Here is a 26791-nt window from a genome sequence, read left to right as displayed (position 1 = left end):
TGCATTTCCCCTCCTCAAAAAAAAAAAAAAAAAAAAAAAAAAAAAAGGTTAGGTTAGGTTAGGTTGGGGGCGATACCGGTCCGTCCACGTTCGTGTCCCTGGGCGCCTGGGTGCGCCGCTCCGCCCTTTACACGGGGTGAGGCACTCAGGATGGCTGAACGCCGGTCTTTCACTATCTTTCTCTTCTTTGTGGTAGCATACTCTTCTTTGGTTTTGTTTTGTTTTATTTATGCTGTATCTCACCACCTTTTCTTCACTATCCTTCATTTTTAGTTACACTCTTCTATACATTATTGTCTGTTTGTGTGTGTAATTCCGTGTGTGCTTGAGTGATGGATGGGCCCGTGGGCCCCGAACCCTAAGCTGGTAACGTCCGGTGACGGGGTGCATGGCGAGTCGGTGACTACGCATTGAGGACGTGGGGCAGACTCACCCCCAATTGATCAAATATGGATAGTTGCAACGTGAAAAATATTCCCCGGGCGGGTACCAACCTAGTTGGAGAATCCCGCACCCCCTCAGAGGAGGGGGTCTGGCCCACGTATACGGGGGGCGCCACCGCTGCAATAGAGGAGAGGAGGAGAGAGACGAACGATGACTTTGGCACGATATTGGTTACTGATAAGCACGACGGAATGGCTGCAATGTTAACGGCTAGCGAAGGGGAAGGCTCCAGGCACACGACCCGAACACCGGTTGTGCAGCTGGAGCGAATACCGGATCTGAAAAATGGATCGCGGGTGACAACGCCCGTGTCCGATTTGGCTTTGACCACAGCGAGTGAGGGAGAGTGTGGATCGCGTGCGATTACGCCTGTGTCCACTGGTTTGTTTTATAAACCCGGAAGTGGAAGTGACGAGAGCGGTAGTGAGTCTGCTGCCTCTCAGAACAAGGATGAAACAAGGGACCGCTTTCGACGCAAGAGGCGCGGTAGCGAGTTGGAGGACAGTCCGGAGAAGGACAAAGGAGCGATCACGAAGACCTCCTCAAAACGTGGCAGAGGGAGACCACCGACCACCGGGAAGTACATCGGTTGGGCCAAGGCCAAAAAGGACCTCAATGACGAGCAGGTCAGAGCCATGGAGGTTGAAGTTGAGCGTGACATATTTGAGTCGGCTAAGAGGATTCCGCTGCAACGGTTGCACCGGCTGTCGGAATCCTCTGAAAACTCGGACAAGACTTTAGCAGTGGACAGGGAAGCGACGGCGGCCTCGGTAGGAGCGGTGGTCTCCGAGAGCTTAGTGGCCATCACAAACGTTGCCAAGAAGTCAAAGAACCTCAAAGGGACTTCTGTCGCGGCTCTAAATAAGGCAACTCAGGCATTACAGGAGGCGTTCGCGGTCATCATCAATCGAACGGCGTCAGACGAAAGAAGAGCTCTGGAGGCGGCAAACGCGCGCCTCTCCAAGGAGCTCGCTGGCATGAAGATGGAGCTGGAGGCGGTAAAGCGCAAACTTGCTGATGCCCTACCACAACCCGCTCCCGTCAGCAAGGGGCTGGATGTGGAAGAGCTCCTACAGCGAGCGGTGCGCGAGGCGGTCGCTGTGACCAGTGCCCGGATTGACGCGCGGATAGAGGGGCTCGAGGCCCGCCTCTTACCGGAGCCACGGATGAGGCCTCCTTTAGCTACAGATCGGAAGCGCGACGAAGCCCGAGATGCAACACCATCAGCGTCGAAGGCAAAAGAGAAGACTCCTGAGCCGGAGCCCGCGGTGTCGACTCTGTCGCCTCCGCTCAATCCCGGACCGGCTCTGAAACAAAAGAAAAAGAGAGTCAAAAAGTCGGCCGCAGCCATAGAAGCGGCAGCCGCTAGATGTGACAATGCCCCAACTATGACTGCGAAGGGACCAAATCCGATCGAACAATGGTCGGAAGTGGTCAAGCGAGGTGAAAAGGCACGGAAAAAGGAAGGAAGGAGGGAAGTGCCAAAGAAGAAAAGAAAGAAGAAGAAAGGAAGCCTCCGCGCTCCCAAATCTGCGGCGGTGGTAATTACACTGCAGCCAGAGGCAGAAAAGAGAGGCGTGACGTATAAGGACGTCATGGAGAGGGCTAAGCAACATCTTGATCTGGTTGCTCTTGAGATCCCTCATCTCAAGTTTAAGCGGGCCGTTACCGGGGCTCGCATGTACGAGATACCCGGGACGGCCAGCAAAGAAAAGGCCGATACTCTTGCGGGCAAGCTGAAGGAGGCCCTCGGGGAGACGGATGTCCGCATTTCTCGGCCGCAAAAGTGCGCCGAGCTGCGGATAACAGGCCTGGACGACTCCGCCTCTGCGGCAGAAATCGCCGCGGCCGTCGCAAGATGCGGTGGCTGCGCGGTCGACGACGTTAAGGTTGGCGAAATCCGGGTAGACCGGAGTGGACGCGGCGCGGCCTGGGTAAGGTGCCCGGTCGAGGCCGCCAAATCAGTGACAGCACCGAACGCCAAACTTTATGTCGGATGGACCGTGGTGCGCGTGACACTCTTGTCGGCGCGCATCATGAGGTGTTACCGGTGCCACGAAGCAGGACATACGCGGGCGACGTGCCCCTCTGAGACAGACCGCGGTGACCTCTGTTTCCGCTGTGGCCAGGCTGGCCACGCAATCAAGGAGTGCGGAAACCCTCCCCACTGCGCGGTGTGCGCGGCTAATGGGAGGAAGGCGGACCATATCGTGGGGAGCAAACCCTGCAAGATACCGCAGAAGACTGGAAAGGGCTCCAAAAAGAGTCAGCCACCCAAGGCTGCCACACCATCTACGGCAGCCTCAGGAGCGGGAGCGGCACCCATGGACGCTCAATAACGGCTCCTCTAAGGTTCTTGCAGGGGAACCTGAACCACAGCGCTCAGGCGCAAGATCTGTGGTCTCAGGAGGTACTGAAGAGGTCGATCGACGTCGGTGTGATCGCCGAGCCGTACCGGATCCTCCCTAGGGGTGACTGGTTGGGCGACGCGGACTCGACGGTGGCTTTGGTCTTCGGTCCCAAAATCGTGCCTCCATCTTCCAGGAGCACGACTCGGGGCCACGGCTTCGTCGTCGCGGACTTGGGAGCCCTCACCGTTGTGGGGGTTTACTTTTCCCCGAACAGACCCATCGCCGAGTTCGGGGCGTTCCTCCTCCGGCTCACCACCTTTGTGAGCGGAGCAGCCAATCCCGTGGTCGTTGCCGGAGACTTCAACGCGAAGTCCACGCGTTGGGGCTCCCCGGCCACGGACACGAGAGGCAGAGCCATGGCGGACTGGCTGGCAACTACGGGCCTGGTCGTGGCCAACAGAGGCGCCGTTAGCACGTGCGTCCGGTGGCAGGGGGAATCGATTGTGGACCTGACATTAGTGAGCCCATCAATCGCTCGCCGAATGAGTGGCTGGAGAGTCCTCGAGGAGGTCGAGACCCTCTCGGACCACCTCTACATAGGCTTTGACATTGCCTCCACTTCGGAAGCTGGTCACCGAATTCCACCTGGCGGCGGCCCAAGGTGGTCCCTGAGAGGTCTGGATCGAGACCTTCTCGAGGAGGCGGCGATCGTTGCGTCGATGTCCCCCCTCCCATCGGAAGACGTCGAGGAATGCGCGGAGTGGCTGAACGAGGCGGCTCGCAACATTTGCGACGCCTCGATGCCCCGTGCTGGACCAGTCGTGCCTCGGCGGCAGACCTACTGGTGGCGACCGGAGCTAAAACAACTCCGGCTAGAGTGTGTGGCTGCCCGCCGGCGATTCCAGCGATATCGCCGGCGGCGAAACAGGGTGGAGGCCGAAGAAGAGGCTATCCATGATGGCTACCGTTCAGCGCGTCATGCTCTGCGTGAGGCGATAAAGGTAGCGAAGAAGGAGGCATGGGAGGAGTTCCTGAACACCCTGGAACAGGACCCGTGGGGCAAGCCGTACAAATGGGTGAGGCAAAAGCTTCGCCCAGCTGCCCCACCGCTGACCCAGCACATGGAGCCGGACCTTCGTCGCTCCGTACTTTCGGCCCTATTTCCATCCAGGGCCGAGTGGTCCCCACCATCTATGCGACCACCTAGTGCGGAGTCTGACGACGAAGAGGAAGATGTGCCACCCGTGACGCCTGAAGAGCTGGCAGCAGCCGTGCACAAGATGAGCCTCAAAAACCGAGCTCCTGGATTGGACGGGGTCCCCGGTCGCGTCTGGGTGCTGGCCATAAAGCACTTGGAGGCGCAGGTGCTCGAGGTGTTCACCAAATGCCTGGTGCAGGGCCGAGTGCCGCGTCGTTGGAAGTCGGGCAAGCTGGTGTTGCTACGAAAAGACGGACGACCGGAGGACCAGCCGTCGGCCTACCGCCCTATCGTCCTTATCGACGAGATCTGTAAGACCCTGGAGAGGGTGATCGCGGGGCGCCTCAACCGCCACCTGGAAGGCGCCGGCCCGAACTTGAGCGACGCTCAGTTCGGGTTCAGATCTCGTCGCTCGACGATAGACGCGGTAGCGCGTGTGCGGCAGATTTCGGAGGAGGAAATCTCTCGGGGTGGGGTGGTGTTGGTTGTCTCGTTGGACATCACCAATGCGTTCAACACCCTGCCCTGGGAGACCATAAAAGAGGGACTACGGTACCATCGAGCGCCAAGATATTTGCGTCGTACCATCAGCAACTATCTATCGGAGCGCTCGGTGGAGTACCCCACCGAAGAAGGCTGGGAGGACCTGGAGGTGGACTGTGGCGTCCCGCAGGGTTCGTCTCTCGGTCCGGGCCTATGGGATATAGGCTACGACTACGTGCTCCGCGGCGCCAATCTTCCGGGCGTGGAGCTCGTTGCATACGCGGACGACACAGCGGTCGTCTGCCGCGCCAAGTCCCATCGAGAGGCGAAAATCCTGGCAACGGCAGCAGTCGCTCAGGTCGTGAGGAGGATCCAGGCTCTGGGTCTGACGGTGGCGTTGAACAAGTCGGAGGCCCTCTTGTTCCACGGGCCCAGAAACGCGCCGCCGCCGGACTTGGAAGTCATAGTGAGTGGAACGAGAATAAAGATAGCGCCTACAATGACCTACCTTGGTCTGGTCCTCGATAGCCGGTGGTCATTCAAGGAACACTTCCGCCGGCTATCCGAGAAAGTAAAGAAGTCTGCGGGTGCCCTTGCCTCGCTGCTCCCGAATCTCGGGGGCCCGAGTTTGGCTTGTCGGCGCCTCTACATGGGCGTTGTCCGTTCCATGGCAATGTATGGGGCGCCGATATGGGCAGAAAACCTGCTACCGGAGAATAGGCTGGCCCTGGGGCGGCTGCAGCGAGTGATGGCGACACGCGCGATTCGCGGGTACCGCACAATCTCCCGGGACGCGGCGTGCCTCCTCGCTGGCAGTGTCCCATGGGACCTCGACGCTCTTGCCCTCGCCGATGTGTACTGGCGTGGCGCTGAAGTCCGCGCGGGGGGCAGCAACCCCCTTCCGGACGCCGTCCGTCGGTGGAGGGATCGGGCCAGGGAAGTGACAATTGAGCTCTGGGAGGAACGGCTCCTGGAGCCTCAAGTAAGCGTGGCACTGGTGCTGGCCATGAGACCAGTACTGAGCGAGTGGTTGACCAGAAAGCACGGCGCGCTCTCGTTCCGACTCACGCAGGTGCTGACCGGACACGGCTGCTTCGGCCGTTACCTGTGTGAGATCGCGAACCGAGAAGAGAGTACGCGCTGTCACCACTGTGACTGTGACAGGGACACGGCGGAACACACCGTTTCTGCCTGTCCCTCCTGGACTGGACAACGGGCGGCCCTCACGGCCGCCATTGGATTTGACCTTTCGCTGCCCGCATTGGTTCGCGCCATGGTGGGCAGTGAACCTGGATGGACAGCGGTGCAGGACTTCTGCGAAGATGTCATCGCCGCGAAGGAGGAGGCCGAGCGTATGAGAGAGCTGGAGGCGCTCGACCCCCGCCGAAGAAGACGGCCGAGGCGACGACAGGTCATTGGTAATGACCACTTGCCGCCTTAGCCGGGGGGCTCGGGGCGGTGGTATGGGGATGCCGCCGCCCAACGAGTCGAGTCCCCGAGAGGGTCGCGATGCGCTGCGTACTCCTCGCGCATCGCGACAAAGGAGAGATAGGCCTATGCAAGCCCTGGGAGGGCCTCTGTTCGGCCTAAGGAGCGTACGAACAGTGCTCCAAGGAAGACGGGCCCGCTATTGATACGCGGGCACACGCATGCAGGACCGCGGACGAAGGCTCGCGCGTGCTCGCAACCCTGCATGTCATGAAGAGGAGTACCGCAGTGTTTTAGTGGGTAGGGCCGCGGCACCTACCATCTTCGCCGCGGCGAGCCCCACATATCCGCAGTGGGAGTCCCCATCCCCTGCGTCGAATGCGTCACTGCATTTCACTGCGTGAAAAAAAAAAAAAAAAAAAAAAAAAAAAAAAAAAAAAAAAAAAAAAAGGTTAGGTTGGGGGCGATACCGGTCCGTCCACGTTCGTGTCCCTGGGCGCCTGGGTGCGCCGCCCCGCCCTTTACACGGGGCGAGGCACTCAGGATGGCTGAACGCCGGTCTTTCACTATCTTTCTCTTCTATTTTGTAGCATACTCTTCTTTTGTTTTGTTTCATTCTTATTTGTTCTGTCTTTCACCAGCTTCTCTTCACTATCTTTCCTGTTTTGTTTTACTTCTTCTTTACAATAGTGAATGTTTCTGCGAATATGTCTGTGAGTGTTTGAGTGATGGATGGGCCCGTGGGCCCCGAACCCTAAACTGGTAGCGTCCGGTGACGGGGTGCATTGCGAGTGGGTGACTACGCAACGAGGACGCGGGGCAGAATCACCCCTAATTGATCAAATATGGAGTACAAGCATGTAGATAATTCTCCCAGGGTGGGTACCGGCATTGCCGGAGAATCCCACACTCCCGCTTCGGCGGGGGATCGGGCCGCGTATACTGGGGGCCCCAACCATGCTTTGGAGGAGGGAAGGAGGAGTGAGGACAACGACTTTGGCTACGGATTTTTGGATGATGATAAGCACAGCGATTTGGCTGCTATGGCGACGGCGAGTGAGGGTTCACGGGCGGGTACACCCGTTTCCACACGTGCAACCCGCTCGAAGTTTTACCGGAGAGGGGGAAGTGGGAGCGAAGACAGCGGAGATGAGTCCGCCATCTCCCGAAACCAGGATACGGACATTGAGAAGGAAAAGACCACGGCCACTTACCGGCGTAAAAGGCGCGGAAGTGAGCTAGAAGACAGTCCTGAAAAGGACAGAGGAGCAGCTCTCAAGCCCTCCTCGAAACGTGGTAGAGGGAGACCTCCCACGACTGGAAAATACGTCGGCCTGGCCAAGGCTCAAAAGGACTACAACGACGAGCTGATGAGGTCCATTGAGGTGGAGGCCGAACGACAAATAGTAGAGGCGGGAATGAAAGTACCGGTAGTACGGATGTCCCGAATGTCGGGGAACTCCAGCGGCTCGGATGTGACTGCGTTGGAGGAGAGGGAAGTCACGGCGGCCTCTTTGGGCGTCGTGATCGCGGAGAGTCTGGGGGCCATTGCCAGCGTGACCCAGAAATCCAAGAACCTGAAAGGGACTTCTGTCGCGACGCTCAAAAAAGCGACCAAGGCTCTAAGTGATGCTTTCTCGGTCATATTGGACAGAACGGCGTCGGACGACAAGAGAGCCTTGGAGGCGGCGAACGCGCGCCTCTCCAAGGAACTCGCAGAAATGAAGGTGGAATTGGAGGCCGTCAAGCGCAAGCTGGCTGACTCCCGACCACAGCCCGCTCCCATTTCCAAGGAGTTAGATGTGGAGGAGATTTTACAGCGAGCGGTGCGCGAGGCGGTCTCAGTGACCAGTGCCCGGCTAGACGCGCGAATAGAGGGTCTTGAGGCCCGCCTCCTTCCGGAGCTACGCCTGAGGCCTCCTCTAGCCGCGGACAGAAGACGCGACGAAGCCCGAGACGAAACAACATCAGCGTCGAAGGCCATAGAGAGGACTCCTGAGCCGGAGCCCACGGTGTCGACATTGTCGCCTCCGCTAAATCCCGGTCCTGCTTTAAAACAGAAAAGGAAGAGAGTAAAGAAGTCGGCCGCGGCCGTAGAAGCGGCAGCCGCCAGACGCGATGCTGCCCCATCTACGGCTGCGATGGGACCAAATCCGGCTGAGCAATGGTCGGAAGTGGCTAAGAGAGGAGGAAAGGCTCAGAAGAAGGGCGAAGGCAGGAAAGACGGGTCTATTCGGAAAGGACAGGCTAAGAAAAAGAAGAAGAGAAAGAGTCTCCGCGCTCCTAAAACTGCCGCTGTGGTAATCACACTGCAGGCAGACGCGGAAAAGAGAGGCGTCACGTACAAAGACGTGATGGACAAGGCCAAGGGGAGTCTCGATATCGTCACCCTCGAGATCCCCGCAGTCAAGTTTAAACGGGCGGTGACCGGGGCCCGTATGTACGAGGTCTCGGGAACGGCCTGCAAGGAAAAGGCGGATGCCTTAGCAAGTAAGCTGAGGGAGGTCCTAGGAGAGACAGATGTTCGCATCTCTCGGCCGCAGAAGTGCGCCGAGCTGCGCATAACAGGCCTGGACGACTCCGCCTCTGCGGCAGAAATCGCCGCGGCCGTCGCAAGATGTAGTGACTGCACGGTCGATGACGTCAAGGTTGGCGAAATCCGGGTAGACCGGAGCGGACGCGGCTCGGCCTGGGTAAGGTGCCCGGTCGAAGCCGCCAAATTATTGACAGCACCGAACACCAAACTATATGTCGGTTGGACCGTGGTGCGCGTGACACTCTTGTCAGCGCGCATCATGAGGTGTTACCGGTGCCACGAAGCGGGACATACGCGGGCGACATGCCCCTCTGAGACAGACCGCGGAGACCTCTGTTTCCGCTGTGGCCAGGCTGGCCACGTAATCAAGGAGTGCGGAAACCCTCCCCACTGCGCGGTATGCGCGGCTAACGGGAGGAAGGCAGACCATATCGTGGGGAGCAAACCCTGCAAGGTACCGCAGAAGACTGGAAAGGGTTCAAAGAAGAGCCAGTCGCCCAAGGCTGTCACACCATCTACGGCAGCCTCAGGAGCGGGAGTGGCACCCATGGACGCCCAATAACGGCCCCACTTAGGTTCTTGCAGGGGAACCTGAACCACAGCGCTCAAGCACAGGATCTGTGGTCTCAGGAGCTGCTGAAGAGGTCGATTGACGTCGGAGTGATTGCCGAGCCGTACCGGATCCTCCCTAGGGGTGACTGGCTGGGCGACGCAGACTCGACGGTGGCTTTGGTCTTCGGTTCCAAAATCGTGCCTCCATCTTCAAGGAGGTCGACTCGGGGCCACGGCTTCGTCGTCGCGGACTTGGGGGCCCTCACCGTTGTGGGGGTCTACTTTTCCCCGAACAGACCCATCGCCGAGTTCGAGGCGTTTCTCCTCCGGCTCACCACCTTTGTGAGCGGGGCAGCCAATCCCGTGGTCGTCGCCGGGGACTTCAACGCGAAGTCCACGCGCTGGGGTTCCCCGGTGACGGACGCGAGAGGCAGAGCAGTAACGGACTGGATGACAACCACCGGCCTGATCGTAGCCAATAGAGGTGCCGCTAGCACCTGCGTCCGGCGGCAGGGTGAATCAGTTGTGGACCTGACGCTAGTAAGTCCAACAATTGCCCGCCGAATAAGCGGCTGGAAGGTCCTCGGAGAGGTCGAGACTCTCTCGGACCACCTATACATAGGTTTCGAAATAGTCTCGGTGTCGGAACCTGGCCGCCGATTTCCATCCGGTGGCGGCCCAAGGTGGTCCCTGAGAGGTCTGGATCGAGACCTTCTCGAGGAGGCGGCCATCGTCGCATCGTGGGCACCTCTGCCGTCGGACGACGTCGAGGAGTGCGCGGAGTGGCTGAATGAGGCGGTTCGCAACATTTGCGACGCCTCGATGCCCCGCGCCGGACCCGTCATGCCTCGGCGTCAGACTTACTGGTGGCGCCCGGAGCTTAGGCAACTCCGTCAGGAATGCGTGGCCGCACGACGCCGCTACTTGCGGTACCGTCGTCGACGGATGAGACAGGAGGCGGAAGAAGAAGCTGTTTACAACGGCTACCGACTGGCGCGCCAGGCGTTACGTGAGGCCATAAAGGCGGCAAAGAAGGAGGCCTGGGAAGAGTTCCTCAGCACCCTGGAACAGGACCCGTGGGGCAAGCCGTACAAATGGGTGAGGCAAAAGCTTCGCCCGGCTGCCCCACCGCTGACCCAGCACATAGAGCCGGACCTTCGTCGCTCCGTACTCTCGGCCCTATTTCCATCTGGGGCCGAGTGGTCCCCGCCATCAATGCGACCACCTAGTGCGGAGTCAGACGATGAGGAGAATGTACCGCCCGTGACGGCTGGAGAGCTGGCGGCCGCGGTTCATAAAATGAGCCTTAAAAACAAGGCTCCCGGATTAGATGGGGTCCCCGGTCGTGTCTGGGTGCTAGCAATGCGGCACATGGAAGCTCATGTACTCGAGCTATTCACCAAGTGCTTGGTGCAGGGGCGTATCCCACGCCGCTGGAAGACAGGAAAGCTCGTTTTGCTCCGTAAACACGGACGACCGGAGGACCAGCCGTCAGCCTACCGCCCAATCGTCTTGATCGACGAGATCTGCAAAACCCTGGAGAGGGTCATCGTAAGGCGCCTCACTCAACATCTAGAAGGCGCCGGCCCGAACTTGAGCGATGCTCAGTTCGGGTTCAGATCTCGTCGATCGACGATGGATGCGGTGGCGCGGATACGGCAAATCTCGGAGGAGGAGATCTCCCGGGGCGGGGTGGTGCTGGTAGTCTCACTGGACATAACCAACGCATTTAACACCCTGCCCTGGGAAACAATTAAGGAGGGACTTCGGTACCACCGAGTGCCCAGATATCTTCGCCGAACAATCGGCAACTATCTGTCGGAGCGCTCGGTGCAGTACCCAACCGAAGAGGGCTGGGAGGAGCTGGAGGTAGACTGCGGCGTCCCGCAGGGTTCGGCTCTCGGTCCGGAACTGTGGGACATAGGATATGACCACGTGCTGCGCGGTGCCACTCTTCCAGGCGTGGAGCTCGTCGCGTATGCAGACGACACTGGGGTCGTGTGCCGCGCCAAAACACACCGCGAAGCGACAATCCTGGCGACGGCGGCAGTCGCACAGGTGGTACGAAGGATCCAGGCCTTGGGACTGACGGTGGCGCTGAACAAATCGGAGGCCCTGTTGTTCCACGGGCCTAGAAACGCGCCTCCGCCGGGCCTGGCGGTGATAGTAGGCGGAACCAGAATACAGGTGGCACCGACAATGACCTACCTAGGCCTGGTTCTCGACAGCCGGTGGTCTTTTAAGGAACACTTCCGCCGGCTGTCAGAGAAGGTGAAGAAGTCCGCGGGAGCCCTAGCCTCGTTGCTCCCAAATCTCGGGGGCCCGAGCTTGACTTGTCGGCGTCTCTACATGGGTGTAGTTCGATCTATGGTCATGTACGGGGCGCCGATCTGGGCGGATAGTTTGCTGCCGGAGAACAGGCTGGCCCTGGGACGGCTGCAGCGAGTGATGGCGACGCGAGCAGTCCGAGGATATCGTACTATCTCTCGCGACGCATCGTGCCTCCTTGCTGGCAGCGTCCCTTGGGACTTGGACGCTCAAACCCTCGCCGAAGTGTACTGGCGTGGCGCAGCGGTCCGCGCGGGGGGAAGCAACCCCTTACCGGACGCCGTACGTCGGTGGAGGGACCGAGCTAGGGAAGTGGCGATTGAGCGATGGGAGGAGCGACTCCTGGAGCCACAAACCAGCGTGGACTTGGTGCAGGCCATTCGCCCAGTACTGAAAGAGTGGTTAACAAGAAAGTACGGCGCGCTCTCGTTCCGACTCACGCAGGTGTTGACCGGACACGGCTGTTTCGGCCGTTACCTGTGTGAGATCGCGAACCGAGAGGAGAGTACGCGCTGTCACCACTGTGACGATGACCGGGATACGGCGGAACATACTGTCTCTGTCTGTCCCGCCTGGACAATACAACGGGCGGCCCTCACGGCCGCCATTGGATTCGACATCTCGCTGCCCGCGCTGGTTCGCGCCATGGTGGGCAGTGAACCCGGATGGTCAGCGGTGCAGACCTTCTGTGAAGAGGTCATCGCCGCGAAGGAGGAGGCCGAGCGAGTGAGGGAGCTGGAGGCGCTCGACCCCCGCCGAAGAAGACGGCCGAGACGACGACGGGTCATCAACGATGATTACTTGCCGACTTAGCCGGGGGGCTTGGGGCGGCGGCATGGGGATGCCGTCGCCCAACGAGTCGAGTCCCCGAGTGGGTCGCGATGCGCTGCGTATTCTTCGCGCATCGCGACACCGTAGAGAGATGGGCCTACGCAAGCCCCGAGAGGGCCTCTGTTCGGCCTTTAGGAGCCTTAGTGCTCCTCAGAAGACGGGCCTGCCGTGACACGCAGGCAAGGACATGCAGGACCGCGGACGAAGGCTCACGCGTGCTCGCAACCCTGCATGGGATGTAGAAGAATACCGTCGGGTTTTAGTGGGTAGGGCTGCGGTCAATTCACCATCTTCACGACCGCAGCGAGCCCCACATACTCGCTGGGGAGTCCCCGATCCCCGCGAGATGCGTCAAGGCATTTCCCGACGCAAAAAAAAAAAAAAAAAAAAAAAAAAAAAAAAAAAAAAAAAAAGGTTAGGTTAGGTTAGGTTAGGTTAGGTTAGGTTAGGTTAGGTTAGGTTAGGTTAGGTTGGGGGCGATACCGGTCCGTCCACGTTCGTGTCCCTGGGCGCCTGGGTACGCCACCCCGCCCTTTACACGAAGTGACGTATCCAGGATGGCTGAACACCGGTCTTTCCTGTCTTTCTCTCTTTTTATAGCTTACTCTTCGTTTGTTGTTTATTTTATTTCGTCTATCTTTTCACCACCTTCTCTACTCTATCTTTCTGGTTTTATTTAACTCTTCTTTACACCAGCGTGTGTTTCTGCGTCTATATGTGTGTGTGTTTGTGGATGGATGGACCCGTGGGTCCCTAATCCCCGGTTGGTGGTGCCCGGCCTTGGGATGCGTGGCGAGCAGGTGGCTTACGTCGCAAGGGCACTAGGGCAGAATCTCCCTTAACAGATCAAAACATGGAGACACGCACTTTTGAAAATTCTCCCCGGGCGGGTACCAGTTCTACTGGAGAATCCCGCACTCCCGGTTCGCCGGGAGTCTGCCGCACGTATACGGGGGCGGCACAAAATGCGTTGGAGGGTAAGGGGGCCGTTACAACGGCGAAAGAAGGAGAGGGCGCGACTATGCGCGATTGTCCGAAGCCGGCGCACCTAACCGCGCCGGCGGCGGACGTTTTGACCGACGAAGACGTCGATTTCTCCGTGTACCAACCCAATGCGTCGGAACGGATTGTGAGATTGGCGCAGAGGAAGAAGGAGCGGGGCTGTCCGATCCGGGACTTACCCAATTTGCCGCCTGTACTGCGGTGGCGGGACGTCTACGAGACGAAGCCCAGCACACCTCCTCCAACAGGACGAGACGAAGAGGTCGGTATGGGGTTGATGCGCTCACCTCGCGTTGTTTTGCGCGACGTGATGCGCGAATTCTCCTTGCCGCCTCCACAAGGACGTGACTATTCTACCGGACGTGACAGTGAGGACTGGCCTGCGGACTCCGACGATACTGCCTCAGACATATCGATGGACTCCGAGGGCCTGCCCACAATCCCACCGGAAAGGACTCGCCTGAAAAGGCGTAATTCGGACTCGGAAGATATGGGGCCGCCCATCAGTAAGGAGGCGGTGCCCAAAGCGAAGAAAGGACGTGGCCGGCCACCAACCACCGGCCAATATGTCGGCCTTGCGAAGGCTCAAGCCGATTTGAACAAGGAGAAGGAGGAGGAACGCCGGGCCGCCTTCAGGGCGAAAGTCGAGGAGGTGGCCCGGGCGGCGCGGGAGGCACGAGAAGCGAGAGAGGCGCGAGCCTCCCTTCGCGCAAGCCCTGCCCCGGCCGAGGACACGGAGCAGACAAGCGCCGGCCTGGCAGCCGACGTAGAGAGGGCCTTGGAGATGGTGACCATGGTCGCCACAAGGTCCTCCAACCTGAAGGGAACTTACCAGCGGGCTCTTAAGGAGGCGGTCGCATCTATCAAGGTGGCCGTCACCGAGATGAGGGGCCGCGGTAAAAACGAAGAGATACGGGCACTGGAGGCGCAAAACGACCGCCTTCTACGCCAAGTTAACGCGATGCGCCGGGAGTTAGAAGAGCTCCGCCGTCGCGTTACTGGTCCCGCAGCCGACGACCTGCAAAAGATGTTGTCGGAGGTCTCACGTTCCAACATTGAGACCTTCGGCAACATGCTAAATGCAAGGATTGCCGGCCTGGAGGACAGGCTTCTTCCGGAGCCTAGAAGGAGACCGCCGCTGGCAGCGGATGGCGTGGGCACTTCAGCCAGCGCCCCAATAACAGTGGCTAAAAAGAAGACGCCGAAACCGAAGAAGGTGGTGACGGCTAAAGAACCGGACAGGAATTCGGCGGAAGGCGCGGTGGCTCCTTTACAGCCGCCCGCCGCTCCAAAAGAGAAGGAAACTGAAAGGCCAAAGAAGAAGAAGAGGAAGAAGCGGCCAACAATGGCCGCTCAGGAAGCGACAAAGGGGGGGCAGAACATCAACGCCCCTCCCGCCGAGGCCCCGTGGACCACCATTGGCCCGCAAAGGCAGAAGAAGAAAGGGGCGGCTACTCCAGCTAAAGCCGCCCCAAGAAAGAAGAAGAAGAAGGCCAAACTCCGTGTTCCAGCCACCGCAGCGATCACTCTCACGTTGGGGGCGAACGCCGCGGAGAAGGGCGTCACATACAGTGACGTCCTATTAAAGGCTAAGAATGCGGTGAAGGCCAGCGGACTGGCAGAGCTGGACATCCAAAAGCTCCAGCTCCGCTTCCGTCTAGCTCAGACCGGCGCGCGGGTCCTCACCATTCCTGGTGAGGGCGCCCAAGAAAAGGCGGACTCCCTCGCTGAGAAGCTGAGGGAAGTTCTCGACCCTGACGTTGTGAAAGTCGGACGCCCGGCGAAATGCGTTGAAATGCGCATCGCCGGGCTGGACGACTCGGCTACGACCGCCGAGGTCCTCGAGGCGGTGTCTAGAGAAGGTGGGTGCCCGGCCAACTCCATCAGGTCAGGCCCAATAAGGAAGGGAAGGTGGGGTGACGGCTCGTTATGGCTGAGCGTCCCCGTCGCGGCCGCCAAAAAGCTACTAAGCTTGGGGCGGTTGCGAGTGGGCTGGGTTTCGGCGAAGGTGACACTGCTGGCCGCGAGGCCAAAGCGGTGTTACCGATGCCTCGACACCGGCCACCTTGCTACGACGTGCCAGTGCCCGGTAGACCGCAGTCGGAATTGTTTCCGCTGTGGGAAGCCGGAGCACAAGGCAGCCGAGTGCCGGGAGAAGCAGCCCAATTGCTTCTTCTGCGAGGCACTCGGCAAGGACAAGGACCACGTGCTGGGTAGTAGCGGCTGCGTCACCGCGAAGCCGCTCCCCAGCACCAAGCGCCGGAAAAGACGTCGAGCTCCCTCCGACAAGGCTCGGCCGAAAGAGCCTGGAGCCGGCGGTGCTGGGGTTAGTCAGCCCCAGCCCGCCATGGAGGTGGAGCCATAGGCCCGTGGGCGGTTGATCGGGGGATCACCGCCCGCACGAAGGGCCCCGAGAAGAAAGCTCCCTAGATGCCCGGGGAGCTCTCGGTGAAGAAAGGCGGCGGCAGAACACCAGCCGCCGCAGTGGAGTAGTGCCGGATGCGGCGAATGGACGTGTGGGGTGCGGAAGTCCAGTTTTAGTCCCCGCGCCCCACGATGGCCAGAAGGAGGGCATGGGGGGGTTTTAGTGGGTAAACCTCGTGTAGGGAGTCCCACATACCCCCGCCCCTTCCCCCGAAGGGGTGGGGGATACGTAACGTATTTCCCCTCCTTAAAAAAAAAAAAAAAAAAAAAAAAAAAAAAAAAAAAAAAAAAAGGTTAGGTTAGGTTAGGTTGGGGGCGGGGGCGATACCGGTCCGTCCACGTCGTGTCCCTGGGCACCTCCCCCGTGCCATCGTGAGCGTTTTCACGGTGACACGGGAGGGGTGGCTGAACGCCGGTATGGGCGAGTGTTTGTGTGTGTGTTTGGCTGCGCCCACAGTGTGACGAAAGGGCCCGCGACCCGGGGTGTCGGAGTTTTGAAGTATGGGTGATCGTAATAAGCCAAGTATTCTCCGGGTGGGTCCCGGCTCCTCAGGAGCCGGAGAATCCCATGCGCCGTCTTCGGACGGTGGCCGGCCCTCGTATACGGAGGGGCCACTTATTGCGAGGAAGGACGAGGGGGCCGTTAAGGCGGCGAGGAAGGACGAGGAGGCCGCTAAGGTGGCGAGACAGCGGGCCATTTTGGCTGCGTTGGGAGGAGGAGGAGACAGCGCGAAGAAGCGCGACAGCCCGAAACCGGCGCCCATTACCGCGCCGGCAGCGGAGCTTCTAACGGATGAAGACATCGACTTCAGTCAGCCGCAGCCTAACGGCGTTGAGCGGATGCTGAAGTTGATGCAGAAGAAGAAGCTGAGAGGCGACAAGGATCTTCCGCGTGTCCTTTTGACACGCGACGTGAAAATGCCGCCTCCAAGCACCGGAAAGGACCCGATTGGTAGAGACTCCTCTCGCGGTAGAGTCTCCCAACATGGACGTGACTTACCCGGACATGACAGCGAGGACTGGCTCTCGGACTCCAGTGAGATGTCTGGCATATCGCTGGACTCCGAGGGCTTGCCCGCATTCTCGGATTTGACGCGCCGGAAGAGGCGCTCTGACGACGACATGGCGCCGCCCCTCAGTAAAGGAGCGGTGCCCAAACCCAAAAGAGGACGCGGCCGCCCGCCAACGACCGGACAATATGTCGGCTTGGCGAAGGCACAGGCCGATCTGAATAGGGAAAAGGAGGAGGCCCTTCGACTCCAGGCAGAGGAGGAGGTAGCCGAGGCGGCCAGGGCGGCGCGAGAGACGCGTTCTTCGCTCCTTGCGAGCCCCGCCGCCATGGAAGAAGACAGGCTAGAGCAGACCAACTACGCTCTGGCCCAATGTGTTGAGACTTCGCTGGGAACGATCTCCATGGTCGCAGCGAAGTCGAATAACCTCAAGGGGACGTTCCAGCGGCTCCTCAAGGAGGCGGTCAGCGACATACGCGCCACCGTCGCTGAAATGAGAAGTCGCGGAGCGACCGAAGAGATGAAGGCCCTCGAGGCTCAGAATGCGCGGCTCCAGAATGAAGTGGAGTCTTTGCGCAAAGAGTTAGAGGAGCTACGCCGTCAGGTGTTGAAGCCGGCCGAGCAGGATATGCGCCAGCTGTTGTCTGAGGTCTCTCGATCTAACGTGGAGACCTTCAGCAACATGCTGAACGCTCGGCTGGCCGGACTGGAGAGTCGGCTCCTTCCAGAGCCTCGACTGCGCCCTCCGCTCGCGGCGGACAGAGCCCGGAGTATTACGCCGGCTCCCGTCGAGAGTGTAGAGGCTCCACCGGATGTGACGCCGGAGCCCCCGAAGCAGAAGGCCAAGGGGAAGCCGGCCCCAAGGAAGACACGGCAGCCAGCCGCCGCAGCGGCCCCGCAAGAGGCCACTCCCGCGCCCAAGGCGCCCAAGGCCAAAAAGGGCCGGAAGAAGAAGCGGCCGTCGATGGCCGCTCTGGAAGCGACACAAGGGGGAGCGAACACCAGCTCCCCTCGTACTGAGGCCCCGTGGACCACGGTAGGTCCAAAGGGCAAGAAGAAGAAAGGGACGGCTACAATACCTACAGCCGCCCCGAAGAAGAAGGGAAAGCCAAGGCTTCGCGTCCCCGCCACTGCGGCTGTCGCTCTCACAATAGAAGAGTCGGCCGTGAAGGCGGGTATGACGTACGCCAAGGCGCTTGAGACGGCCCGGCGGGCAGTGAACATCGCGGAACTTGACATTCCGCAAGTCCGCTTCCGCCGGGCCCGAACCGGTGGGCGCCTCCTCGCGATTTCCGGCGAGGGCGCAAGAGAAAAGGCGGACGCCTTTGCCGCGAGGCTGAGGACCGTCCTGCCACCCGAGGTGAAGGTCGGACGGCCGGTGGCAAGCGCGGAGATGCGCATCGCCGGCCTCGATGACTCCGTGACGACCGCAGAAGTGGTAGAGGCGGTCGCACTGGAAGGAAGGTGCCAGGCCGGAGATGTCCGGGCGGGGCCGATTAGAGAGGGGCCACGGGGGGACGGGTCGTGTTGGATCCGCCTCCCAGTCGCGGCCGCCAAGAAGCTCTCGAGCTCTGGGCGGTTGCGTATCGGTTGGGTGTCGGCGAGGGTGGCGTTGCTGGCCGCGAGGCCGACGCGCTGCTTCCGCTGCCAGGACACCGGCCACGTGGCTGCCAAGTGCCAGTGCCCGGTGGACCGTAGCCGGACTTGTTTTCGGTGCGGGAAACCGGGGCACAAGGCGGCGGAGTGCGGGGCTGCAGCACCAAACTGCGCCCTGTGCGAGGCCGCTGGCAGGGCCGAAAGGGGGCACGAGCTGGGTAGATGCCCATCTACGTCAAAGCCGGCCCCCGGAGAAGACAAGGCGCCGACCAAAAAGGCTCGACACAAAAAGTCGAGACCTAAAGGCGCGCGGGCCCCGCCCGCTCCCGCCCGAATGGAGACGGACGCCTAGACCCGTGGGCGGTGATCGGGGGATCCCGCCCACAGTATGGGTCCCGAGAGGACAGCCCCCCTATAGCCCGGGGGGCTCTCGGTGAGGTACGCGGCTCAAGCCGCTTGAAGAAGGTGCCGGTTGCGGCTGCGCGCTGGGAGGGGCGGAGTTGTAGTCGCTCCGCGGTTTCCCGCCCCTCCCGCACTAGGCGCGTGACGGAGGGCTGGGGGGGTTTTAGTGGGTAGACCTCTTGTAGGGAGTCCCACATACCCCCGCCCCTTCCCCCGAGGGGGTGGGGGATACGCAAAGTATTTCCCCTCCTAAAAAAAAAAAAAAAAAAAAAAAAAAAAAAAAAAAAAGGTTAGGTTGGGGGCGATACCGGTCCGTCCACGTCGTGTCCCTGGGCACCTCCCCCGTGCCATCGTGAGCGTTTTCGCGGTGACACGGGAGGGGTGGCTGAACGCCGGTATGGGCGAGTGTTTGTGTGCGTGAATGGCTGCGCCCACAGTGTGACGAAAGGGCCCGCGACCCGGGGTGTCGGAGTTTGGGAAAGATGGATAGTCGCACTAAGAAAAGTATTCTCCGGGTGGGTCTCGGCTCCTCAGGGGCCGGGGAATCCCACACACCGTCTTCGGACGGTGGTCGGCCCGTGTATACGGAGGGGCCACTTATTGCGAGGAGGGAGGAGAGGAAGGAAGAGGAGAAAGGCGAAAGGAGGAAGGAGAGGAAAGGAAGCGCTAAGAAGCGCGCGGATCGCAAGCCGGTGGTGCTCCTTACCCCGCTGGAAAGATATCCGCACACCGATGAAGACAGCGAGGACTTCTACACGGAGTCCAGCAGCAATTTGTCGCTGGACTCCGTGGGGCTGCCCGCACAATCTGGACGTACGACTCCCCTAAAAAGGAGACTCCTGGACGAGACTGATGAGGCGCCGTCGACTAGTAAGGCGACGGTGCTCGAACCTAAAAGAGGACGTGGCCGGCCTCCAACGACCGGCCAATACGTCGGCCTGTCTAAGGCGCAGGCCGACTATAACCGCGAAAAGGAGGAGGCCCTCCGGCTCCAAGCCGAGGAGGAGATTGCCGAAGCAGCGAATGAGGCGAGGTGGTCGCATGCGTTTCTCCGCGCCGCCTTCAAGGATTCAGACCTCTCCGCCACTTCCCCGTCGGGAGAAGAGGCTAAGAAGGAATGGACGGGCGCGGACATAACGAAGACAGTGGAGGACACATTGAAGACCGTCGATATGATCGCCAGGAAGTCCACGAACCTTAAGGGAACATACCAAAAGTACCTTAAGGAATCGGTGGCGACCATACGGATGGTCTTCAATAAGTTGACGACCCTCTGCACAACAGAGGAAGTGAAGGTGCTGGAGGCCAGAAACACGCGCCTCGAAGAGCAAGTGGCGGCGCTACGCCAAGAGCTGGACGAGGTGCGGAAGAAGGCCTCGCAACCTACCGGAGATGACATGCGTCAGCTGTTGGCCGAGGTCTCCCGTACGAACGCGGAGACCTTCGGCAATATGCTGAACGCCAGGCTCGCCGGGCTGGAGGACCGCCTCCTGCCGGAGCCGAGACGCAGGCCACCGCTGGCGTCGGACGGAATTCGGGATGAGGACCTCCCAACCGCCCCCGCGAGTGTCGTTGCGCCTATGGAAGAAGAGGTGCCGGGACCCCCTCGGCCGAAAAAGGCGAAAGGGAAACCGGCCAAACCGGAGAAGACACAACCGCCCGTCGCTGCAGCGGCCCCTACAGAGGCTTCTGCTGCACCCACGGCGCCTGGGCCTTCAAAGGCCAAGAAGAAAAAGAAGAAGAAGCGGCCTTCTATGGCAGCCCAAGAGGCGGCACAAGGGGGAGCGACCATCAGCTCCCCTGGTACAGAGACCCCTTGGACCACGGTGGGTCCGAAGGGTGGGAAGAAGAAGGGGGCGGCTACACCATCTACAGCCGCCCCGAAGAAGAAGAAGAAGCCGAGGCTCCGCGTCCCCGCCACTGCGGCCGTCGCTCTCACTATTGAAGAGTCGGCCGTGAAGGCGGGTCTGACGTATGCCAAGGCTCTTGAGACGGCCCGGCGGGCGATAAGCATTGCGGAGTTTGATATTCCGCAAGTCCGCTACCGTCGGGCCCGAACTGGAGGGTGTCTTCTCACCATAGCTGGAGAGGGCGCAGGGAAGAAGGCGGACGCCTTTGCCGCAAGGCTCAAAACCGTCCTGCCTCAAGAAGTGAGGGTCGGACGGCCGGCTGCTTGCGCAGAGATGCGTGTCGCCGGCCTGGACGACTCTGTGACGGCCGCCGAAATCAAGGAAGCGGTCGCGGTTGATGGAGAGTGCCTGGCCGGAGATGTCCGGGTGGGGCCTATGAGGGAGGGGCCACGGGGGGACGGGTCTTGTTGGATCCGCCTCCCAGCCGCAGCCGCCAAGAAGCTCTCGAGCTCTGGGCGGTTGCGGGTTGGCTGGGTGTTGGCGAGAGTGACGTTGTTGGCCGCGAGGCCGACGCGTTGCTTCCGCTGTCAGGACACCGGCCACGTGGCTGCCAAGTGCCAGTGCCCGGTGGACCGTAGCCGGACTTGTTTCCGGTGCGGCAAACCGGGGCACAATGCGGTGGAGTGCGGGGCTGCAGAGCCAAACTGCGCCCTGTGCGAGGCCGCTGGCAGGGCAGAAAGGGGGCACGTGCTGGGCGGCAGAGGTTGTCCATCTGCCGCGAAAAAGCCGGCCCCCCGAGAAGAGAAGGCCCCGACCAAGAAAGCTCGGCATAAGCCGAAGCCTAAGGGCGTGCGGGCTCCGCCTGTCTCTGCCGATATGGAGACGGAGGCCTAGACCCGCGGGTGGCGATCGGGGGATCCCCGCCCGCATAAAGGGTCCCGAGAAGACAGCCCCTCTATAGCCCGGGGGGCTCTCGGTGAGGTACGCGGCTGAAGCCGCTGGAAGAAGGTGCCGGTTGCGGCAGCGCGCTGGGAGGGGCGGAGTTGTAGTCGCTCCGCGGTTCCCGTCCCTCCCGCACCAGGCGCTTGACGGAGGGCTGGGGGGGTTTTAGTGGGTAGACCTCTCGTAGGGAGTCCCACATACCCCCGCCCCTTTCCCCGAGGGGGCGGGGGATACGTAACGTATTTCCCCTCCTTAAAAAAAAAAAAAAAAAAAAAGGTTAGGTTAGGTTGGGGGCGATACCGGTCCGGGGGCGATACCGGTCCGTCCACGTTCGTGTCCCTGGGCGCCTGGGTACGCCACCCCGCCCTTTACACGAAGTGACGTATCCAGGATGGCTGAACACCGGTCTTTCCTGTCTTTCTCTCTTTGTATAGTTTACTCTTCGTTTGTTGTTTATTTTATTTTATCTGTCTTTTCATCACCTTTTCTACTCTATCTTTCTTGTTTTGTTCAACTCTTCTCTACATCAGCGTGTGTTTCCGTGTATATATGTGTGTGTGTTTGTGCGATGGATGGACCCGTGGGTCCCTAATCCCCGGTTTGTGGTGCCCGGCCTTGGGATGCGTGGCGAGCAGGTGGCTTACGTCACAAGGGCACTAGGGCAGAATCTCCCTTAACAGATCGAACCATGGAGACACGCAATTTTGAAAATTCTCCCCGGGCGGGTACCAGCAATGCTGGAGAATCCCGCACTCCCGGTCCGCCGGGAGTCTGCCGCACGTATACGGGGGCGGCACAAAATGCGTTGGAGGGTAAGGGGGCCGTTGCAACGGCGAAAGAAGGAGAGAGCGCGAAGACAAGCGCGAACCCGAATCCGGCGCACCTAACCGCGTCGGAGGCGGGTGCTATCACCGACGAAGACGTCGACTTTTCCGGTCCGCAGCCTAACGCAATAGACCGGATAAAGCGACTAATGCAGCGCAAGAAGGAGCGGAACTGCCCAGTACGCGACGCTGACCTGCCAGAGGTGTTGCGCTGGCGGGACGTCAAAATGACGCCACCCAGCACGCCTTCTGCGCTGCCACCCGGAGGAGACAATGAGGCTGGTGGGGATTTGACGCGCTCACCTCGCGTGGTTTTGCGCGACGTGATGCGCGAATTCTCCCTGCCGCCTCCACAAGGAATGGACTATACTGGCAATGACAGTGAGGACTGGCCCTTGGACTCTGACGATACTGTCTCTGACATATCAGTGGACTCCGAGGGCTTGCCCACAATCCCGGACAAGACACGCCGTAAAAGGCGCAACACTGAGGAGGACATGGCGCCGCCCATTGGCAGGGGAGCGGTGCCCAAGGCAAAGAGAGGACGTGGCCGGCCACCAACCACCGGCCAATACGTCGGCCTGGCTAAGGCCCAAGCGGACCTCAACCGGGAGAAGGAAGAGGAGCGCCGGGCTATTTTCAGGGCGAAGGTTGAGGAAGTAGCCCGGAAGGCACGGGAAGAGCGAGAGGCGAGGGAGGCGAGAGCTTCCCTTCGTGGAAGCCCTGCCCTTGCCGAGGACTCAGAGGAGACAGGCGCGGCCCTAGCGGCAGGCGTGGAGAGGGCCTTGGATATGGTGACAATGGTCGCCACAAGGTCCTCAAACCTGAAAGGGACGTACCAGCGGGCCCTCAAGGAGGCGGTCGCGTCCATCAAGGCGGCCGTCACCGAGATGAGAGGCCGCGGTCAAACAGAAGAAATGCGGGCACTGGAGGCGCAGAACGACCGCCTCCTGCGTCAAGTCAACGCGATGCGTAAGGAGCTGGAGGAGCTGCGCCGTCGCGTAACTGGGCCCGCAGCCGACGACCTGCAGAGGATGTTGTCGGAGGTCTCGCGTTCCAACATCGAGACCTTCGGCAACATGCTCAATGCGAGAATCGCCGGCCTGGAAGATAGGCTCCTTCCTGAGCCCAGAAGAAGACCGCCGCTGGCGGCAGACAGTGCTGGTGAAATATCCGGCGCCCCACCAACAGCGGCCCCGAAGAAGACGTCGAAGCCGAAGAAGACGGTGACGGCAAAGGCGCTGGACAAAGGTTCGGCAGGCGGTGCGGCGGCTCCTTTACAGCCGCCTCCTGCACCTACAGAGAAAGAGGCTGCAAAGCCTACGAAGAAGAAGAGGATGAAGCGGTCAACAATGGCCGCTCAGGCGGCGGCAAAGGGGGCGCAGAACACCAGCGCCCCTCCCGGCGAGGCTACGTGGATTACAGTCGGTCCACGCAGGCCCAAAAAGAAGAAAGGGGCGGCTAATGTAGCTAAGGCCACCCCTAGCAAGAAGAAGAAGAAGGCCAAGCTCCGTGCCCCCAACACCGCGGCAATCACCGTCACCTTGAGGGAGAGTGCCGCGGCGCAGGGGGTCACGTACCTCGACGTGCTGACGAAAGCCAAAGACGCGGTCAAAACCAGTGGACTGCAGGAGCTCCAGTTCCGCTTCCGACTGGCTCAGACCGGCGCGCGTGTCCTCACCATCCCCGGCGAGGGCGCCCAGGAGAAGGCAGATGTTCTCGCTGCCAGAATGCGGGATGTACTGGACCCTGAAGTGGTGAAGATCGGCCGCCCGGCGAAATGTGTCGAAATGCGCATCGCCGGGCTGGACGACTCAGCGACGACCGCCGACGTCATCAAGGCGGTCTCAAGGGAAGGAGGTTGCCCGTCCAACTCCATCAGGACGGGCCCAATAAAGATTGGAAGGTGGGGCGACGGCTCGTTGTGGCTGAGCGTCCCCGTCGCGGCCGCAAAAAAGCTGATTAGCATGAAGCGGCTGCGAGTGGGCTGGGTGTCGGCCAAGGTGACATTGCTGGCCAAGAGGCCTATGCGGTGTTACCGGTGCCTTGACACCGGCCACCTGGCGACGTCATGCCAGTGCCCGGTGGACCGCAGCCGGAATTGTTTCCGCTGTGGGAAACCGGGGCACAAGGCCGCCGAGTGCCGGGAGAAGCATCCAAACTGCTTCTTCTGTGAGGCACTCGGCAAGGAGAGCGGGCACGTCCTGGGAAGCGGCGGCTGTTTAACAGCCAAGAAGCCGCCCCCCGCTACGAAAAAGCGCCGCAGGAGAGGAGCTCCCTCCGACAAGGCTCGGCCGCATGAGCCTGGAGCCGGTGGTGCCGGGGTTAGTCAGCCCCAGCCCGCCATGGAGGTGGAGCAATAGGCCCGCGGGCGGTTGATCGGGGGATCACCGCCCGCACCAAGGGCTCCGAGAGAAAAGCTCCCTAGGTGCCCGGGGAGCTCTCGGTGAAGAAAGGCGGCGGCAGAACACCAGCCGCCGCAACGGAGTCGTGCCGGATGCGGCGAACGGCTGTGTGGGGTGCGGAAGTCTATAATTAGTGCCCGCGCCCCACGATGGCCGGAAGGAGGGCATGGGGGGGTTTTAGTGGGTAAACCTCTGTAGGGAGTCCCACATACCCCCGCCCCTTCCCCCGAAGGGGTGGGGGATACGTAACGTATTTCCCCTCCTCAAAAAAAAAAAAAAAAAAAAAAAAAGGTTAGGTTAGGTTCTTGCCCCCCGAGAAGAGAAGGCCCCGTCCAGGAAGGCTCGGCAAAAGCCGAAGCCCAAGGGCGCGCGGGCTCCGCCCGTCTCTGCCGCTATGGAGACGGAGGCCTAGACCCGCGGGCGGTGATCGGGGGATTCCCGCCCGCATAAAGGGTCCCGAGAAGACAGCCCCCCTATAGCCCGGGGGGCTCTCGGTGAGGTCAGCGGCTCAAGCCGCTCGAAGAAGGTGCCGGTTGCGGCAGCGCGCTGGGAGGGGCGGAGTTGTAGTCGCTCCGCGGTTCCCGTCCCTCCCGCACTAGGCGCATGACGAAGGGCTGGGGGGGTTTTAGTGGGTAGACCTCTTGTAGGGAGTCCCACATACCCCCGCCCCTTCCCCCGAGGGGGCGGGGGATACGCAAAGTATTTCCCCTCCCAAAAAAAAAAAAAAAAAAAAAAAAAAAAAAGTTTAGGTTAGGTTGGGGGCGATACCGGTCCGTCCACGTCGTGTCCCTGGGCACCTCCCCCGTGCCATCGTGAGCGTTTTCACGGTGAGACGGGAGGGGTGGCTGAACGCCGGTATGGGCGAGTGTTTGTGTGTGTGTTTGGCTGCGCCCACAGTGTGACGAAAGGGCCCGCGACCCGGGGTGTCGGAGTTTTGCGAATGATGGCAGATCGTATTAGGCAAAGTATTCTCCGGGTGGGTCCCGGCTCCTCAGGAGCCGGAGAATCCCATGCGCCGTCTTCGGACGGTGGCCGGCCCGTGTATACGGAGGGGCCAACTAATGCGAGGAAGGACGAGGGGGCCGCTAAGGCGGTGAAGAAGGAAGAGGAGGCCGCTAAAGCGGCGAGACAGAGGGCCATTTTGGCGGCGTTAGGAGGAGGAGGAAGTGACAGCGCGAAGAAGCGCGACAGCCCGAAGCCGGCGCCCATTACCACGCCGGCGGCGGAGCTTCTAACGGACGAGGACATCGACTTCAGTCAGCCGCAGCCCAACGGCGTTGAGCGGATGCTGAAGTTGATGCAGAAGAAGAAGTTGAGAGGCGACAAGGATCTGCCGCGTGTTCTTTTGACACGCGACGTGAAAATGCCGCCTCCAAGCACCGGAAAGGACCCGACTGGTAGAGACTCCCCTCGCGGTAGAGTCTCCCAGCATGGACGTGACTTACCCGGACATGACAGCGAGGACTGGCTCTCGGACTCCAGTGAGATGTCTGGCATATCGCTGGACTCCGAGGGTTTGCCCGCATTCTCGGATTTGATGCGCCGGAAGAGGCGCTCTGACGACGACATGGCGCCGCCCCTCAGTAAAGGAGCGGTGCCCAAACCCAAAAGAGGACGCGGCCGCCCGCCAACGACCGGACAATATGTCGGCTTGGCGAAGGCACAGGCCGATCTGAATAGGGAAAAGGAGGAGGCCCTTCGACTCCAGGCAGAGGAGGAGGTGGCCGAGGCGGCCAGGGCGGCGCGAGAGACGCGTTCTTCGCTCCTTGCGAGCCCCGCCGCCATGGAAGAAGACAGGCCAGAGCAGACCAACTACGCTCTGGCCCAATGTGTTGAGACTTCGCTGGGAACGATCTCCATGGTCGCAGCGAAGTCGAATAACCTCAAGGGGACGTTCCAGCGGCTCCTCAAGGAGGCGGTCAGCGATATACGCGCCACCGTCGCCGAAATGAGAAGTCGCGGAGCGACCGAAGAGATGAGGGCCCTCGAGGCTCAGAATGCGCGGCTCCAGAATGAAGTGGAGTCTTTGCGCAAAGAGCTAGAGGAGCTACGCCGTCAGGTGTTGAAGCCGGCCGAGCAGGATATGCGCCAGCTGTTGTCTGAGGTCTCTCGATCTAACGTGGAGACCTTCAGCAACATGCTGAACGCTCGGCTGGCTGGACTGGAGAGTCGGCTCCTTCCAGAG

The 26791-nt window shown here is 60.7% G+C and overlaps 3 protein-coding genes across 3 annotated transcripts; all 3 read left to right on the top strand.

The window, feature by feature from the left end:
• The first annotated feature begins 449 nt into the window (after positions 1 to 449).
• On the top strand, positions 450 to 5917 carry LOC121739463. Its single transcript, XM_042131950.1, has 2 exons — positions 450 to 2741; positions 2807 to 5917. The coding sequence occupies exons 1-2, from the start codon at positions 450 to 452 to the stop codon at positions 5915 to 5917; spliced, it is 5403 nt and encodes a 1800-aa protein (XP_041987884.1).
• Positions 5918 to 13004: 7087 nt separating this feature from the next.
• LOC121739462 lies at positions 13005 to 15518 on the top strand. The gene has a single exon (XM_042131948.1). It carries the CDS (start codon positions 13005 to 13007, stop codon positions 15516 to 15518), a length of 2514 nt encoding a protein of 837 aa, XP_041987882.1.
• A 1181-nt stretch (positions 15519 to 16699) lies between these two features.
• Positions 16700 to 24564, top strand: LOC121739461. The gene is made up of 5 exons (XM_042131947.1): positions 16700 to 17762; positions 19120 to 20513; positions 20568 to 21021; positions 22058 to 24204; positions 24334 to 24564. Exons 1-5 carry the CDS (start codon positions 16700 to 16702, stop codon positions 24562 to 24564), a joined length of 5289 nt encoding a protein of 1762 aa, XP_041987881.1.
• Positions 24565 to 26791: the final 2227 nt, after the last annotated feature.

The sequence above is a fragment of the Aricia agestis genome, chromosome Z, assembly GCF_905147365.1.
Source record: "Aricia agestis chromosome Z, ilAriAges1.1, whole genome shotgun sequence".
Taxonomy (NCBI): Eukaryota; Metazoa; Arthropoda; class Insecta; order Lepidoptera; family Lycaenidae; genus Aricia; species Aricia agestis.
The sequence above is the reverse complement of the archived record's forward strand: the minus strand, read 5'-3'. Positions and strand labels throughout refer to the sequence as shown.